Raw genomic sequence first — 15,302 nt, forward strand, 5'->3', positions numbered from 1 at the left:
CCGAGAAGTGAACCCAGGCCTCCTTACTGCGAGGCAGCAGCGCTACCCACTGCGCCACCATGCCGTCCTAGTAGCTTAGTAGTTGAGAAAATTAATTTTAATGTCAAACAGTAACCATTCATCCATCCATCCATTTTCCAACCCGTTGAATCCGAACCACAGGGTCACGGGGGTCTGCTGGAGCCAATCCCAGCCAACATAGGGCACAAGGCAGGAACCAATCCTGGGCAGGGTGCCAACCCACCGCAGGACACACACAAACACACCCACAAACCAAGCACACACTAGGGCCTATTTAGAATCGCCAATCCACCTAACCGGCATGTCTTTGGACTGTGGGAGGAAACCCACGCAGACACGGGGAGAACATGCCAACTCCACGCAGGGAGGACCCGAGAAGTGAACCCAGGCCTCCTTACTGCGGGGCAGCAGCGCTACCCACTGCGCCACCATGCCGTCCTAGTAGCTTAGTAGTTGAGAAAATTAATTTTAATGTCAAACAGTAACCAGTACATAAAATTTATTTCATGAAATGGCCAGTCCGCCCCTGGTGCCCTGAAATGGGGAGGACTGTGTAGGAAAAGTGTGTTGGGAACAAAATGTGTGCAAATCCCCTTAAATGAAAGTCTGTAATGTGCACTTGAATTATGTCTAAACTGTTTGATTTGTCATTTTAAATTGTGGAGCAGAGGGGTAGGTCAATCGAAGGAAAAACGTGATTTTGTCCCAAAACATTATGCAGGCCGCTATATTTTTCAGGGGGCAAACAAAATGCCAAAGCACATACAAATTGCAAAGAGCAGAGGAGTAGTCAGATGATATCCTCCAAATGTCGTTCTTACTGCACATAACGGCTCAGACACCAACGGTAGTCTCCGTTTTTTTTTTGTTAAATATAGCAGCTTACTGTATTGCACGGCATCCATTTATAGTCCAATGGATTGTTGCCACATCTTTGACAATGAGAGCTCAGGCAGGGTAAGCGAGGGGACAGTGACAGGGCCAGAACCCATGACTTGGTGCTTTAATTCCAGTGTCATGTCCTGCTGTCAGCTACGAGTTTGTGATTGAAAACACAGCAGGCAGCTCTGCTATCAGGGTGACCGCCAAGAGCGGAACATTAGAAGCACGTTGTCATCCCATTTTGCAGTTGGTTCACAGGCCCCTCGCTAAAAACATTGTGTTCCTAGCTGCCCAAACGGGGAATGTCACATTGCCCTTCAGCTGTAAATCTGTGGCTTGACGGTGTATTGTTATAGCGCTCAGAATAATTAGGTCTGAAGTGCTGCAGAGTGACCTGATAAGGCCAAAGAGCCCAGCCCTTCTGCAGCATTTTCAGAAACTCATCTCCCCTACTGCTGTGTACCTGTCACGTTGGCTTGGGGCATTTGGGGACACTCTTATATCATCTGCAGACCCAGACAGAAATACCAAGGAGGCCAAAGTCATGTCCTGCCAGGCAGGAACTGCTTAAATCAGTGGCGTAGCTAGGGGCGGGCGGAGGGGGCGGCACAGTTTTGGGAGCGGCATGATTGGCCAAAAGGCTCAGTACAATTCGTTTGTAAGCAGAAGGGTTTGGAAAAAATATCACCCATGAATGAAAAAAGTTTTATCCACAAAAATAATTTTCAGACTGGCAGCAGTTGAAATTTATGAGGCAATAACAAAAATAAACAGAAACATTACACCGATAATAATTTCTAGGAAGACAAACATTTACAAGTTATAATTTTGTTTCGTTATCAATCGCAATGCGTTCTTGCTCTGCGCAGAAAACATCCCCACCTACCACTCGTACACTACACTGGTTCTGGTTTACGCGGCGTAATTATATTAAACTAATAATAAGAAAATGGCTTATCAGTGAGTCTATACTACAGTATATTCTTGTCTAGTTGATACTTATAAATAATTATATGTGAAAAATTATTGCTGTTTCTCTATATATGAATACCATCCATCCATTTTCCAACCCGCTATATCCTAACTACGGGGGGTCTGCTGGAGCCAATCCCAGCCAACACAGGGCACAAGGCAGGAAACAGCCCACCAAAGGTCACACACACACACACCAAATACACACTAGGGCCAATTTAGGATCGCCAATCCACCTAACCTGCATGTCTTTGGACGCAGACACGGGGAGAACATGCAAACTCCACACAGGGAGGACCCAGGAAGCGAACCCGAGTCTCCTAACTGCGAGGTAGCAGCGCTACCCACTGCGCCACCGTGCCGCCCCTATATATGAATACATCTATTCAAAATGTGTCTTATTTTTTCATTATATGTCATTTTAATTTTCTATTTCAATAGGTTAACATATTCAGATATGTTGGAGGGCGGCAAATTGAAGCACCGCCCCGAGCAGCACAAACATGAGCTATGCCACTGGTCAGGACTGGTACCCAGCAATGGGCACAAGGCAGAAAACAAGTCCTTTGATGCCCCAAGGTCTGAAGCTAAGGGTACAGACCTCAACTGAGACATCGATAGTCATGAACAGTGAAGAGCGAACCCCGTTAAATTCACAAGTTCAACAAAATCACAGAATATGTTCACAGACTTCAATGATCTCCCCGAAATGCATTCATGTCAATGGGGAAGGAAGAAGTGTAGTCATGTTAAGTGGACTATAATAGTGCAGTGGTCCTTTAGGCCACCCTGAAGTGTCTGCCAACTATGCCCGACTGATAATTGTGGCCAAAAATGTGATCTGTGTGAGATGTGGGCCAGCAATGCTATGCATTGCACCTCCATTACTCAAACAATAAAAGGAATGATAACCACAAACAAAATACAACAAATGACCACAAACTAGCGATAAGCAAAAAAAAAAAAAAAAATCTCTAGCTTATTGTTAGTTTGTGGTCATTTGCAGTTATCTTTCTGTTTCTGTCTTTTGTTCTTGATATACAGTTGTGTTTGAAAGTTTGTGAACCCTTTAGAATTTTCTACATTTCTGCATAAATATGACCTAAAACATCATCAGATTTTCACTCAAGTCCTAAAAGTAGATAAAGAGAAACCAGTTAAACAAATGAGACAAAAATATTATACTTGGTCATTTATTTATTGAGGAAAATGATCCAATATTACATATTTGTGAGTGGCACAAGTATGTAAACCTTTGTTTTCAGTATCTGATGTGACCCCCCAATAACTGCAACTAAACGTTTCCAGTAACTTCTGATCATTCCTGCACACCGGCTTGAAGGAATTTTCGCCCATTTCTTCGTACAGAACAGCTTCAACTCTGGGATGTTGGTGGGTTTCCTCACATGAACTGCTCGCTTCAGGTCCTTCCACAACATTTCGATTGGATTAAGGTCAGGACTTTGACTTGGCCATTCCAGAACATTCACTTTATTCTTCTTTAACTATTCTTTGGTAGAACGACTTGTGTGCTTAGGGTGGTTGTCTTGCTGCATGACCCACCTTCTCTTGAGATTCAGTTCATGGACAGATGTCCTGACATTTTCCTTTAGAATTCTCTGATATAATTCAGAATTCATTGTTCCATCAATGAAGGCAAGCCGTCCTGGCCCAGATGCAGCAAAGCAGGCCCAAACCGTGATACTACCACCACCATGTTTCACAGATGGGATAAGGTTCTTATGCTGGAATGCAGTGTTTTCCTTTCTCCAAACATAACGCTTTTCATTTAAACCAAAAGGTTCTATTTTGGTCTCATCCGTCCACAAAACATTCTTCCAATAGCCTTCTGGTTTGTCCACGTGATCTTTAGCAAACTGCAGACGAGCACAATGTTTTTTGGAGATCAGTGGCTTTCTCCTTGCAACCCTGCCATGCACACCATTGTTGTTCAGTGTTCTCCTGATGGTGGACTCATGAACATGAACATTAGCCAATGTGAGAGAGGCCTTCAGTTGCTTAGAAGTTACCCTGGGGTCCTTTGTGACCTCGCCGACTATTACACGCCTTGCTCTTGGAGTGATCTTTGTTGGTCGACCACTCCTGGGAGGGTAACAATGGTCTTGAATTTCCTCCATTTGTACACAATCTGTCTGACTGTGGATTGGTGGAGTCCAAACTCTTTAGAGATGGTTTGGTAACCTTTTCCAGCCTGATGAGCATCAACAACTCTTTTTGTGAGGTCCTCAGAAATCTCCTTTGTTCGTGCCATGATACACTTCCACAAACATGTGTTGTGAAGAGCAGACTTTGATAGATCCTGTTCTTTAAATAACACAGGGTGCCCACTCACACCTGATTGGCATCCCATTGATTGAAAACACCGACTCAATTTCACCTTCAAACTAACTGATATCCTGAGGTTCACATACTTTTGCCACTCACAAATATGTAATATTCGATCATTTTCCTCAATAAATAAATGAAATATTTGTGTCTCATTTGTTTAACTGGTTTCTCTTTATCTACTTTTAGGACTTGAGTGAAAATCTGATGATGTTTTAGGTCAAATTAGATAGATAGATAGATAGATAGATAGATAGATAGATAGATACTTTATTATGCAGAAATATAGAAAATTCTAAAGGGTTCACAAACTTTTAAACACAACTCTATATATATATATATATATATATATATATATATATATATATATATATATATATATATATATATTGTAGCGACCCGGCAGTCAGCGCTGCCGGAGTGATGCATTGTGGGAAGGTTGTACGTTCACTGCTTTTTATAATGTTTTTCCTGTTGAATTTATTAATGTCTTAACTTGTAAATAATTGTTGTGTTTGTTTTCATTTAGTTAGGTGGGTTTGGGTCATCGCCGTCCGGGGTTATTTATTTTGTAAAAAAGTACCGGTTATGTGAAATGTGTCTTCGTGCATGACCTTGACCATGGCAGTGCAATAATGTCGAGCTTTGTTACTGGCTATCTGTGAATAAAGAGATACAACAGGACAGAGCTGTTATTCATTGCTAAGATTCTATCTAAGCAATTGATGCCGAGACACTCGGAGTCGTGCGGTGTATGGGACACGAGTGCTCGTTACTTGAGAAGTTGGGTACAGCTGCGTGCTGCCGAGACACTCGTAGTCGTGCGGTGTATGGGACACGAGTGCTCGTTACTTAAAGAGCTGGGTACAGCTGCGTGTTTAACGCTGGCAATCCGCTAGCCGACAGCTTGGGAAAGGTGCACGGCAGCGATCGGCTTTAAAAACTTCAAGACTCGACCCCAGGTCGCTACAATATATATATATACAGTATTTCAGCATTAATTAACATATTATTAATGCTAAGAACGAGTAATTGGCAGCACAAACACAGAGCGCAGTGTACACTATGCCATGCAGTGCATGCCTAGCTGTATATCAACAACAACAACATTTATTTCTATAGCACATTTTCATACAAACAGTAGCTCAAAGTGCTTTACATAATAAAGAATAGAAAAATAAAAGACACAATAAGAAAACAAAATAAATCAACATTAATTAACATTGAATAAGAGTAAGGTTCAATGGCCAGGGGGGACAGAAAAAACAAGAAAAAACTCCAGACGGCTGGAGAAAAAATAATATATGTGGGACAAACATCTGAAACACTCACAACACGTATACACGAACATCACAATGCTGTCAGATGGAAGCACCCACAGTCTCTGATGTAGGTACAGTAATATGAAAAAGTTTGGAGACCCCTCTTGATTCTTTGGATTTTTGTTTCTCATTGGCTGAGCTTTCAAAGTAGCAACTTCCTTTTAATATCTGACATGCCTTATGGAGACAGGAGGATTTCAGCAGTGACATTAAGTTTATTGGATTAACAGAAAATATCCAATATGCATCATAACAAAATTAGACAGGTGTATAAATGTGGGCACCCCAACAGAGATATGACATCAATACTTAGTTGAGCCTCCTTTTGCTCCTTTGAGCCTCCAGACGCTGTCCTCCTATAGCCTGTGATGAGTGTCTGGATTCTGGATGGAGGTATTTCTGACCATTCTTCATACAAAATCTCTCCAGTTCAGCTCAATTTGATGGCTGCCAGGCCTGGACAGCCTGCTTAAAAATCATCCCATAGATTTTCCATGATATTCAAGGCAAGTGACTGTGACGGCCATTCCAGAACATTGTACTTCTCCCTCTGCATGAATGCCTTTGTAGATTTCGAACTGTGTTTTGGGTCCTTGTCTTGTTAGAATATCCAACCCCTGCGTGACTTCAACTTTGTGACTGATGATACTATAAGCGACTCTGTTTGTGGCGCGAGTGCAGAAAGGGCTTCTTTCTCATCACCCTGCCATACAGATGTTCTTTGTGTAAATTGTGCTGAATTGTAGAACGATGTACAGATACACCATCTGCAGTGAGATGTTCTTGCAGGTCTTTGGAGGTGATCTGTGGGTTGTCTGTCACCATTCTCACAATCCTGCTCATATGCCACTCCTGTATTTTTCTTGGCCTGCCAGACCTGCTGGTTTAACAGCAACTGTGCCTGTGGCCTTCCATTTCCTGATTCCATTCCTTACAGTTGAACTGACAGTTTAAACCTCTGAGATGGCTTTTTGTAGCCTTCACCTAAACCAGGAGACCCAACAATCTTTGTTTTCAGATCTTTGGAGAGTTGCTTTGAGGATCCCATGCTGTCTGTCACTCTTCAGAGGAGAGTCAAAGGGAAGGAAGCACAACTTGTAATCGACCACCTTAAATACCTTTGACCACTCATGATTGGACACTCCTGTCTATGAAGTTCAAGGCTTCACGAGCTCATCATACCAAGTAATCAGCACTGAGCAGTGACAGCCATTCAAATCAGCACAATGACAAGGGGACCCACATTCGTGCACAGCCAGTATTTCACATTTGATTTCATTTCATACTAAATACTGCATCACTAAAAATCTTTGTTCAGAAAACACCGCAGTACTCAGATGATCCTAGGAAATGAAAGACATACCACTGTTATCTTTTGTTGAAAGGAGAGTCAATTATTATGCAGGCTGACAGGGGTCCCAAACTTTTTCATATGACTGTACATACCAGTTCAACTGGGCACACGTTTAACTGGGACACGGCGCAAGTGAGATTCAAGTCAAAAATTAAGAGTGCCAGAGAGCGGGCTGCTTTAAGCCTTGTAACGGTCAGATGGGACCCTTGCCTCGCCCGCAGTATCTCCCCTGGGACACGAGAGGGCAGCCACCCTTGGTGGGTGTCGGGGCCACGAGAACAGAGCTTGGAAGCTCAACCCTATGAGGGTCCATGGCCACCGCCAGGGGGTGCCAGGATATTTGTTAAGCCCTGGACTGCAGCACTTCTGCAACACCAGGAAGAGCTGCTAGGAAGATCATCAAGGAGCACCTGGAGCACATCTAGGTACAACATAAAAAGGGGCCGCCTCACTGCATTCAGGGATCAAGGGAGTTGGGAGGCAGAGGACAGAGCTTGCTAGAGAGGAGTAGCGGTGGCAGTGAAGAAGGAGAGAATGAGAAAGAAAAAGACTGAGCTTATTGTGGTGATTGGTACACCGTGCTGTGTGCAGAAGAAAAGGCAAAATAAAAACGTCTCAGCTCATGGACATTGTGAGTCTGCGTCTCTGTCTGTGGTCTGATCTGGCATCTTCCACAGCCTATCAAATGAAAACGCCATTAAGAGACATATGGACGTGAACCAGCATACGCAGGGCTGAAAAGAAGAACAACGCCACCTTACTAATCCACACCTCTTACACCCACCTACTCCCACCTTCCTCATTTGCTATCCATTGCCTTTGATTCCTGTATGTCTCATCATTTTCCTCCGATGATGATACCTGATACGTATTGAAAGCTCAGGAATAAAAGACTGTAATAAGATACGTGATTCATTTTCTCACTTTGTTGATTCCTAGCTAAATATATACACTCACCTAAAGGATTATTAGGAACACCTGTTCAATTTCTCATTAATGCAATTGTCTAATCAACCAATCACATGGCAGTTGCTTCAATGCATTTAGCGGTGTGGTCCTGGTCAAGACAATCTCCTGAACTGCAAACTGAATGTCAGAATGGGAAAGAAAGGTGATTTAAGCAATTTTGAGCGTGGCATGGTTGTTGGTGCCAGACGGGCCGGTCTGAGTATTTCACAATCTGCTCAGTTACTGGGATTTTCACGCACAACCATTTCTAGGGTTTACAAAGAATGGTGTGAAAAGGGAAAAACATCCAGTATGCAGCAGTCCTATGAGCGAAAATGCCTTGTTGATGCTAGAGGTCAGAGGTGAATGAATGGGCCGACTGATTCAAGCTGATAGAAGAGCAACTTTGACTGAAATAACCACTCGTTACAACCGAGGTATGCAGCAAAGCATTTGTGAAGCCACAACACGCACAACCTTGAGGCGGATGGGCTACAACAGCAGAAGACCCCACCAGGTACCACTCATCTCCACTACAAATAGGAAAAAGAGGCTACAATTTGCACGAGCTCACCAAAATTGGACAGTTGAAGACTGGAAAAATGTTGCCTGGTCTGATGAGTCTCGATTTCTGTTGAGACATTCAAATGGTGGAGTCAGAATTTGGCGTAAACAGAATGAGAACATGGATCCATCATGCCTTGTTACCACTGTGCAGGCTGGTGGTGGTGGTGTAATGGTGTGGGGGATGTTTTCTTGGCACACTTTAGGCCCCTTAGTGCCAATTGGGCATCGTTTAAATGCCACGGGCTACCTGAGCATTGTTTCTGACCATGTCCATCCCTTCATGACCACCATGTACCCATCCTCTGATGGCTACTTCTAGCAGGATAATGCACCATGTCACAAAGCTCGAATCATTTCAAATTGGTTTCTTGTACATGACAAGGAGTTCACTGTACTAAAATGGCCCCCACAGTCACCAGATCTCAACCCAATAGAGCATCTTTGGGATGTGGTGGAACGGGAGCTTCGTGCCCTGGATGTGCATCCCACAAATCTCCATCAACTGCAAGATGCTATCCTATCAATATGGGCCAACATTTGTAAAGAATGCTTTCAGCACCTTGTTGAATCAATGCCACGTAGAATTAAGGCAGTTCTGAAGGCGAAAGGGGGTCAAACACCGTATTAGTATGGTGGTCCTAATAATCCTTTAGGTGAGTGTATATTTACAATGAAGCCAAGTAATAATACATTTTAAATTATGTGATATCTTTTGCCCTGTGTGTACCTTCTAGGCCAGTGATCTCAGACTCTGGTCCTCGAGGGCCACATTGGCTGCAGGTTTTCATTCTAACCCTTTTCTTAATGGGTGACCTGTTTTTGCTGCTAATTAACTTCTTTGCCTTTCATTTTAATGGATTTGTTTTTTTAAAACTTGTTCCCCTGAATTTCTTCATCGCTCCTCTGCTTCATTTCCTTCCTTAAATGGCACCCAAACAGAAATGAAATGTGAGGTGAGGGAGCCAACAGAAGACCAACTAAACTCCGACCAATTTCACTCCAACCGGTTGCTTAATTAGGTGCCGAGTCTTGTCGTTAATTAAACCCATTCTTTAATTTCGTGGCTTTTGCTGCTCTTGTGGTGCAATAGCAGATCATTCCTGAAACTGTTGATTTCCTCTTTTCTAAGAGCACCGGGAAAATGTTTTGTGGTCCTGAGCAGATCAGCATTCCTGAAACCTTCACCTTTCTTTATTTTCAGATGTTGTATGATGGTCACCAGTTGTTTTTGACTCATTTTGTATGTTACTAGCAGGAGTACCCGGCGTTTCCTGGGAATCTTTAACAGGTGATTTTCCCAAATGAAATAAACAATAAATTGAAATAGACTTTCTTGTGGCATCTGAAATGGACCTTCCAATTCTACGTCTTTTTGTCGGTGGCATGGGTATATTAGTGAAAAGCAGGACAATTATAATGTATTACATGGTATTACGTACGGAATAAGCACCACGGTAAGATGAATTTATGTTATTTACAATACGTCGGAAAGCGAACAAATAGCACCAGTCAGTAAGAAAGAGCAACACTGAAATCGTACTGTCAGTCGAAAACAGAGCAAATAGCACCACAAATATGGTGTGGTCTATGGCCGGCTTGTCATCCCGGCCAATACCCCCAGGCCGCCAGATGGAGCCCTCCCTGCAGCATCGAGGTGACCCGAAGACCAGCAGAGGATCCTGGACAATGGAGTTTTCATCCACAGCCCTGCTGGATACACCAGGGGCCGCTAGATGGAGCTGCAGGGAGGAGCAAAGAATATTATTTGCCCTACGCCCCGGAAGTACGTCTGAGTCACATGGACAAGGGGAATGACGTGCTTCCGGGGTGAAGGAAAAGAAGAGTTTTGAACTGACCCGGAAGTGCTAAGAAGTCACATGGACTGAGGGTTCAGAAGCACTTCCGGGTCACGGACTATAAAAGGACTGTGGCAGCTCCCAGACGGGAAGCTGAGCTGGGTGGTAGGAGGGCAACGCGTCTGGGAGTGGTGGAGAGTTTATTATTGTGGTTATTGGTTTGTTTAATGAGTATTGTGGAGGAGAGGGTGCTTTGTGCACTGTGCTGTATGAATAATGTCTACTTTTGGACTTTCATATGGTGTCTGGCGTATTGGACAGGGGTTCAAGGGAGCGATAGCGCCCCCTATCTGTCACAATCGAAAGCCAGTGAGAAAGAGTAGCACTGAAACCGTACTGGGAAAAATGGTGGGGAGGGGTGCAGTGTTTGTAAGGAGCATCTGTGTTGAACCGTGATGCCATCTAACAGACGTTGGCGATGGTAACTACAGAGAGAAGTGACAAAGAACCGGTACTGCGTTTGGGGAAAATGGTGGGGAAAGGATGCTGTCTTTTTAAAGGGAGTCTCTGTTCAAAACAGCTTGCGTATAATGGATGTTGGTGAATGAAATACATGTGTGGGAGTGTGACGTGCGGAAACGCGGGTGTGTGCGCCGGTCACGCGCACTGGGTCGTTCAAGTTTTACATCCATACGGCAGTTCAAAGCAGTCAGCCTTCTCATAGTTGGACACTTCCGTCATCTCTTGTCAATTTAAAGAAACATGGGTCAAGAGCGACCCACAGAGACCAACGCTGCCACTAGATGGCGCCGCAGTGAACGCCTGTTGTAACATGCGGCCATCTTGTAGATGATAAGTATGGGGGACATGTGCCGAACGTTGTGTCGGTGAAAAGGTGCCCTGTGGCTCACCACAAACATTTTTCCGAACCAAACATACCCCATGACCTCCTCCTGGTCACAAAGGAGCCCCATGCCCAATTTGGTGGCGATTGGACGCCCAATGAAGATTTGTATGGCAGACAAACAAACACACATACACACGTACATCAACTCTGCTTTATATTTTAGATTATTGTTTGGCTGCTAATTAAGGAAAAAAACAATTAAAGGGGTCTTAGTCAATTAAAATTAATTTAAAATAAGTTAATTAACAGCAAAAATGGGAGACTAATTAAGAACGGGGTTAGAATGAAAACCTGCATCCACTACCGCCCTCCAGGACCAAAGTTGAGGACCCCTGGTCTAGTTGAAGCCAAAGTGAAATGAAGATGGACATCCCGCTGTGGGACCGGACCATTGTTGAACAACGCACTATAATGAGATTTCATTGGGCAGAGGGAGTGAGACCTGCTGAAATTCACTGAAGGACGTTAGTTTCTGCCAATCAGTAAGCTGTTTGGGTACCCATTTTGCACAAACGTTACGACAACCCACGTCATCAGGCACTCTGAGATGTGCAGATCCATAGCTGATGTCCAAATGTGCAGCAATAACGGACAATGCAATCTGTAGGTCGTCTCTGATGAAAGCATTCGCCACGTCGCTCGTGCGTGTAATGAAGGCAGTCGACTTGTTCTTCCCCCTACCTATTCATAAACTTGTCATGGAGTTCTGCTGTTTTCACTTCCGCAATGAGCCAACATCCTCCGCTGAATTTCAGAAGGTTTTACTCCATCTGCCCAATGAAATCCCATTACGGGGTTTTGATCAACAATGGTGCAATGACCTTGGCTTGAACGAGACTAAATGCAGAGCTCCGTACTGTGCGTCTTCAAACTACCCATTGTGGACTATGGCCGGCCATTCATCCTAGCCACTACCCCCCAGGCCGCCAGAGGGAGCTCTCCCTGTAACAAGGAGATGCCCCGAATTCCAGCAGGGCATCATGGACTATGGAGTTTTAGTACACAGCCCTGCTGGATAACGTCGGGGCCGCCAGGGGACGCTGCAGGGAGGACCGAGATGTTTATTTTCCATACAGCCCAGAAGTACTTCCATGTCACGTGGACGGAAGAAATAAAGTGCTTCCGGGCTGACGAAGAAAAGGAGTTTTCACCTGACCCGGATAGTCACATGATCTGAGGGATCAGAAGCACTTCCAGGTCATGAACTATAAAAGACTGTGGGAGATCCCAGACGGGCGAGCTGAGTTGGGAGGAAGGGAACAACGCGTCTGGGTGTGGAGGATTGGTTATTGATTTAGTATTGTGTATTGATTTATGAATATAGTGGGTGCCTTGTGCACTATTTTTTCCAAATAAAAATAATTATTGGACTTTTACCTGGTGTCTGGCGTCTGGTCTGAGGGTTCAAGGGGATGACAGCGCCCCCTATCTGTCACACCATAAGCCATCACAAACATGTTGTATTGTGTCGGCTTTTATCCATTGCAGCTAAAGCACAATTTTCAAATTGCCTTTACTTTTGTATGTAACTTCAAAGACTTAATAAGCCCTCTTGGTGTGTCAAACGAGATAAAATGAGTATATTTAATCCAAGAATAAAAAAGTAGGTACCCCTTGGAGTGCTAACACATCACTGAGCACGAACTGCTTCCAAACTACTATTTACTTCCAGTACCAAAATTAAGGAAACTTACAGCACAACCCTAACCAAATTTAAAACCCCATTTTAAAAAGCAAAACCTTTCTTCGTTAACATTCACCATTCAGCCACAACATTAAAACCATTGCCAGGGGAAATGAGCAACATTGATCTGTCTCATTTGATGAGGTGCCACATGAGAGGGTGGGCATCAAACTAAAAGAAGTGGGAGTTCAGGGTGTGGTGTGTAGATGGGTGCAGAATTGGCTCAGACACAGGAAGCAGAGGGTGATGGTGTGAGGAACCTCATCAGAATTGGGTGAAGTTAAGAGTGGTGCCCAGCAGGGGTCAGTGCAGCGGCCACTGCTATTGTTAATATCTATAAATGATTTAGATTTAGGAATATGAAGAACAAGCTGGTTAAGTTTGCAGATGATACCAAGATAGGTGGATTAGCAGATAATTTGGAATCCGTTATATCGTCACAGAAGGACTTGGATAGCAGACAGGCTTGGGCAGATTTGTGGCAAATGAAATTTAATGTCAGTAAATGTAAAGTATTACACATAGGAAGTAAAAATATTAGGTTTGAATACATAATGGGCGGTCGGAAAATTGAGAGTCCACCTTATGAGAAGGATTGAGGAGTCATAGTGGACTCTAAGCTATCACCTTCCCGACAGTGTTCAGAAGCCATTAAGAAGGCTAACAGAATGTCAGCTTATATAGCGCCTTGACGTGTGGAGTACAAGTCACAGGAGGTTCTGCTCAAGCTTTATAACACACTGGTGAGCAGCACTATAGGTGGTCCAGAGAAGAGCGACTAGGGTGAGTCTAGGGCAACAGGGGATGAGTTATGAGGGAAGATTAAAAGAGCTGAGCCTTTACAGTGATGAAGAGGAGACCTGACTGAAGTGTTTAACATTATGAAGGGAATTAGTCCGGTGGATTGAGACGATGGCTTTAAAATGAGTTCATCAAGAACACAGCGACACAGTTGGAAACTTGTGAAGGGTTAATTTCACACAAACATGAGGAAGTTTTTCTTTACATGAAGAATGATAGCAGCCAAGTAGTGTGGTGAACTAGATAGATAGATAGATAGATAGATAGATGTGAAAGGCACTATATGATAGATAGATAGATAGATAGATAGATAGATAGATAGATAGATAGATAGATAGATAGATAGATAGATAGATAGATAGATGTGAAAGGCACTATATAATAGATAGATAGATAGATAGATAGATAGATAGATAGATAGATAGATAGATAGATAGATAGATAGATAGATGTGAAAGGCACTATATAATAGATAGATAGATAGATAGATAGATAGATAGATAGATAGATAGATGTGAAAGGCACTATATAATAGATAGATAGATAGATAGATAGATAGATAGATAGATAGATCAGAGGGACCAACACAGTACTGTACTAGGCAGGTGTTTTGAATGTTGTGGCTAATTGGTGTATTTTTTATATAGCACCCGCCCGCCCTTTTGAATTTTATTCCTAGACTATGCCAGTTTCTGCCCCAATTAAAAGACTTTACCTTTGAAGTATTGCACATCAGACGTTAGTGCAGATCCGAGGTCCTCTGATGAGACTTGCAGCATGCCAGCAACTGGAGACAAAACACACAATAAAATTAAATAAGTTATGGATATGCTAGCACTCTTCTTACTTACACAGTAAGAGCTCGTCATGACTTTTCCACTTCATGTTTTATTTTTTCCTCAATCAGAGAAACAAAAAGGGATGAACGACCTGATAGCAGAGCAGGCCACGCAGGTCCAGACTGTACTTGCTCAGTGTTGCTCACAGTGTGCTGGGACAGATAAGCAGCTTGAGTATCTCTGAGGGCACCATTGTTAAAGAGTTGCAGGCTGCTGGCCCGGACATTGTCCTATAACTGGCAGAGACCCCTAAAGGTGATCTTAGCTTTGGCTGCTGGCCCACCCGCCTGACAGCACAAACTGAGATGAGGATTTGCAGGTTTGGCTGGCAGGCGCCTTTGCAATGGAGATAAACAAAGTCATTGCTTCCACTTCTGCTTTATTAGAGGTTTTATTCTGGCAGCTCACAAGTGGGCAACATGATCCCTCACCCTGGATAAACTGAGTCTGTGCGATGTGTGCCATATTCCTCTTTCCTCGTGCTTCCTGCACACTCCAGATATGTGTACTGCATGTGCTGAGCTTGTGCGCGTTGATGAGTGCCAGGCACTTCAAAAGGGCATGAACCAAACTGTACCTGCTTTGCTTGTCTCTTCATCTGGTGACAACACACAAAGTCATGTGAGCTTTCTGGACCCTACAGTATGCTGGTGTGGCTGTGTATTATATTCATACACTTGTACAGTATGTACTGTATGTACGATTATTGTCAGTGTGAGAGGCACTGCATTAATTTAGGGTGAATTAAATAAGGGGTCACTACACTTTTTTGTCCGACATAATATCTATCTATCTATCTATCTATTATATAGTGCCTTTTGTATCTATCTATCTATCTATCTATCTATTATATAGTGCCTTTC

General features: G+C 43.5%; 1 protein-coding gene across 2 annotated transcripts in view; it reads right to left on the reverse strand.

The window, feature by feature from the left end:
• Positions 1–15,302, reverse strand: part of myo16 (myosin XVI) — a 743,507-nt gene that overhangs the window by 324,600 nt on the left and 403,605 nt on the right. For both annotated transcript variants that reach the window (XM_039745919.1, XM_039745918.1), the window contains exon 19: positions 14,316–14,387. In XM_039745919.1, coding sequence (XP_039601853.1) covers positions 14,316–14,387 — 72 coding nt within the window. The remainder of the gene's footprint in view (positions 1–14,315; positions 14,388–15,302) is intronic.

Source organism: Polypterus senegalus, chromosome 2, assembly GCF_016835505.1.
Source record: "Polypterus senegalus isolate Bchr_013 chromosome 2, ASM1683550v1, whole genome shotgun sequence".
Classification (NCBI taxonomy): Eukaryota; Metazoa; Chordata; class Cladistia; order Polypteriformes; family Polypteridae; genus Polypterus; species Polypterus senegalus.